This window comes from Asparagus officinalis, chromosome 7 (genome assembly GCF_001876935.1).
Source record: "Asparagus officinalis chromosome 7, Aspof.V1, whole genome shotgun sequence".
Lineage (NCBI taxonomy): Eukaryota > Viridiplantae > Streptophyta > Magnoliopsida > Asparagales > Asparagaceae > Asparagus > Asparagus officinalis.
The window spans coordinates 14,016,597-14,018,704 of NC_033800.1; the positions used below are offsets into that span (position 1 = coordinate 14,016,597).

Below are 2,108 nucleotides of genomic sequence, written 5' to 3' on the forward strand. Positions count from 1 at the left end.
GTGTATTCCATTGAAGACGAAGGCATTTTTGCAAAATACAGGGACCCCCAAGGGTTTTCCAAATTGTATTTTAATTTTATGTTTTTTGTTATCTTTGGACTGTATAATCGGACTTTGGACACTTTTTATTTTTTGGTGACGGGCTGATCCACGCAACATGTTTATTGCATGAATTTTTAATTCCTTATTATTAATTCATGTCTTTCAAATGCATAGATAAAATGGCTAAAATAGCGAGCGTTGATTTCGAAGTCCTTGACGCTGCTGGCAAGAATTATTTGAGTTGGCATGTGGACCTGAAGTTCCACTTACGTGCCCAGGGCTTATTAGCCACAATTTCAACTCCTGCTCCACCGGCTCCGGCCACTGGTACGGGTAATGCTGTAAATAATGCTGAGGTTGCTACTACAGTGATCGTCTCTGATATAGATAAGGCGAAAGCCATTATCTACATCAGGAGACATATTGATCGGACCCTGAAGGCCGAATACCTGACTGTAGAGGACCCAAAGGAATTGTGGACTGCACTTGAGGACCGATACAAACATCAGAAAGATGTAATCCTCCCACGTGCACGTTATGAGTGGGAAAACCTCCGACTTCAGGACTTTAAGTCCGTAGCTGAGTACAACTCAGCACTTCATAATATCACCTCACGCCTGAAGTTGTGTGGTGAAGAAGTTTCGGAGGAACGCATGTTGGAGAAGACTTACACATCCATCCACGAGAAGGATGCAATCCTCATGCAACAGTACCGCGAACGAAAGTTCAAAAAATATTCTGAATTGCACTCCACCCTTCTGATGGCGGAGCAAAACAGAGAATTGCTTTTGGCCACTCATAACCTACGCCCTGCAGGCTCAGCTCCTCTACCCGAAGCTCACATGTTTACTTCCCAGAAGCAGAAGAAAAAGCATAAGGGTAAATTCAACAAGGGGAAAGCCCCTAAGTGGCAGGCCAGATGTCCACCCCAGAAAAACAACCCGCCCCAGAGCAGCAATAGTGAGGGAAAGAAGAAGTGGAAGAAGAAGACCACTGAGCTGTCGTCCATTCCCAAGAACACTTGGGAGGACAAATGCCACAGATGTGGCATGACTGGACATTGGTCCAGAAACTGTCGCACTCCGCGACACCTCCAAGATCTGTATCTAGCGAGCCAGAAGTCTCCTGTTGAAACAAATCTGGTGGAAAAGCAGCCGTCTACTCAGTTCACTGCTGATGACTTCGAAATGGATGATCTTCTCGACTAGATCCATGTTATCTTTATATGCATTTAAATTCTCATAGTACTTTCATCTTTAGTTCTTTACTTTCCATGTAATGCAATTTACTTTTCAATAAAGATAGTTATTTTCTTTAGATTAAAATATTGCATTCATGTTATAGATGAAGTGTGAGTGCCTTGTGGACAGTGCCTCGACGCACACAATCCTTCGCGAAAGAAGCTATTTCAATAGCTTATATGATTATGACGATCCTGTAATTACGATTTCAGGACTATCTAATATAATAGAAGGATTTGGTGAAGCAATGATATTGCTCCCAAATAAAACGAGACTAATAATAAAAGATGCATTATTCTCTCCGAAATCTAATAGAAACCTCATAAGTTTCAAGGATATTCGTTTAAACGGATATCACTTAGAAACCAATGAAATAAATGAGGATGAGTATTTGTATGTAACTCGTCAAAAAGATGGTTCAAAAACTATCTTAGAACGATTCAAGGGACTCCCGTCGGGTCTCTATCATACATATATTCAACCAGTAGAAGCTAACATGATTGTGCACCAGAAGTGCCATTCTTCGACGAAATTTAAACTTTGGCATAACAGACTGGGTCACCCAGGATCAGCAATGATGCACCGCATCATGAGCCAATCAAGTGGACACAACCTGAAGAACCTGAAGATTCTTCAGAAGAGTGATTACTCATGTCTATCTTGTTTTCAAGGTAAACTGATCACGAGACCTTCCCTTCTGAAAGTGGGATTAGAGTCTCCTAGCTTCTTGGAGAGAATACATGGCGATATTTGTGGGCCTATTCACCCCGCAAGTGGACCATTTAGGTACTTTATGGTACTTATAGATGCATCAACCAAGTGGTC

The 2,108-nt window shown here is 41.8% G+C and overlaps 1 protein-coding gene across 1 annotated transcript; it reads left to right on the forward strand.

The window, feature by feature from the left end:
* On the forward strand, positions 222–1,250 carry LOC109846707. The gene has a single exon (XM_020415952.1). It carries the CDS (start codon positions 222–224, stop codon positions 1,248–1,250), a length of 1,029 nt encoding a protein of 342 aa, XP_020271541.1.

What these genes read in the sequence shown, in the direction of transcription:
- LOC109846707 (XM_020415952.1), top strand. Translation starts at nt 222, where the DNA reads ATGGCTAAAATAGCGAGCGTTGATTTCGAAGTCCTTGACGCTGCTGGC.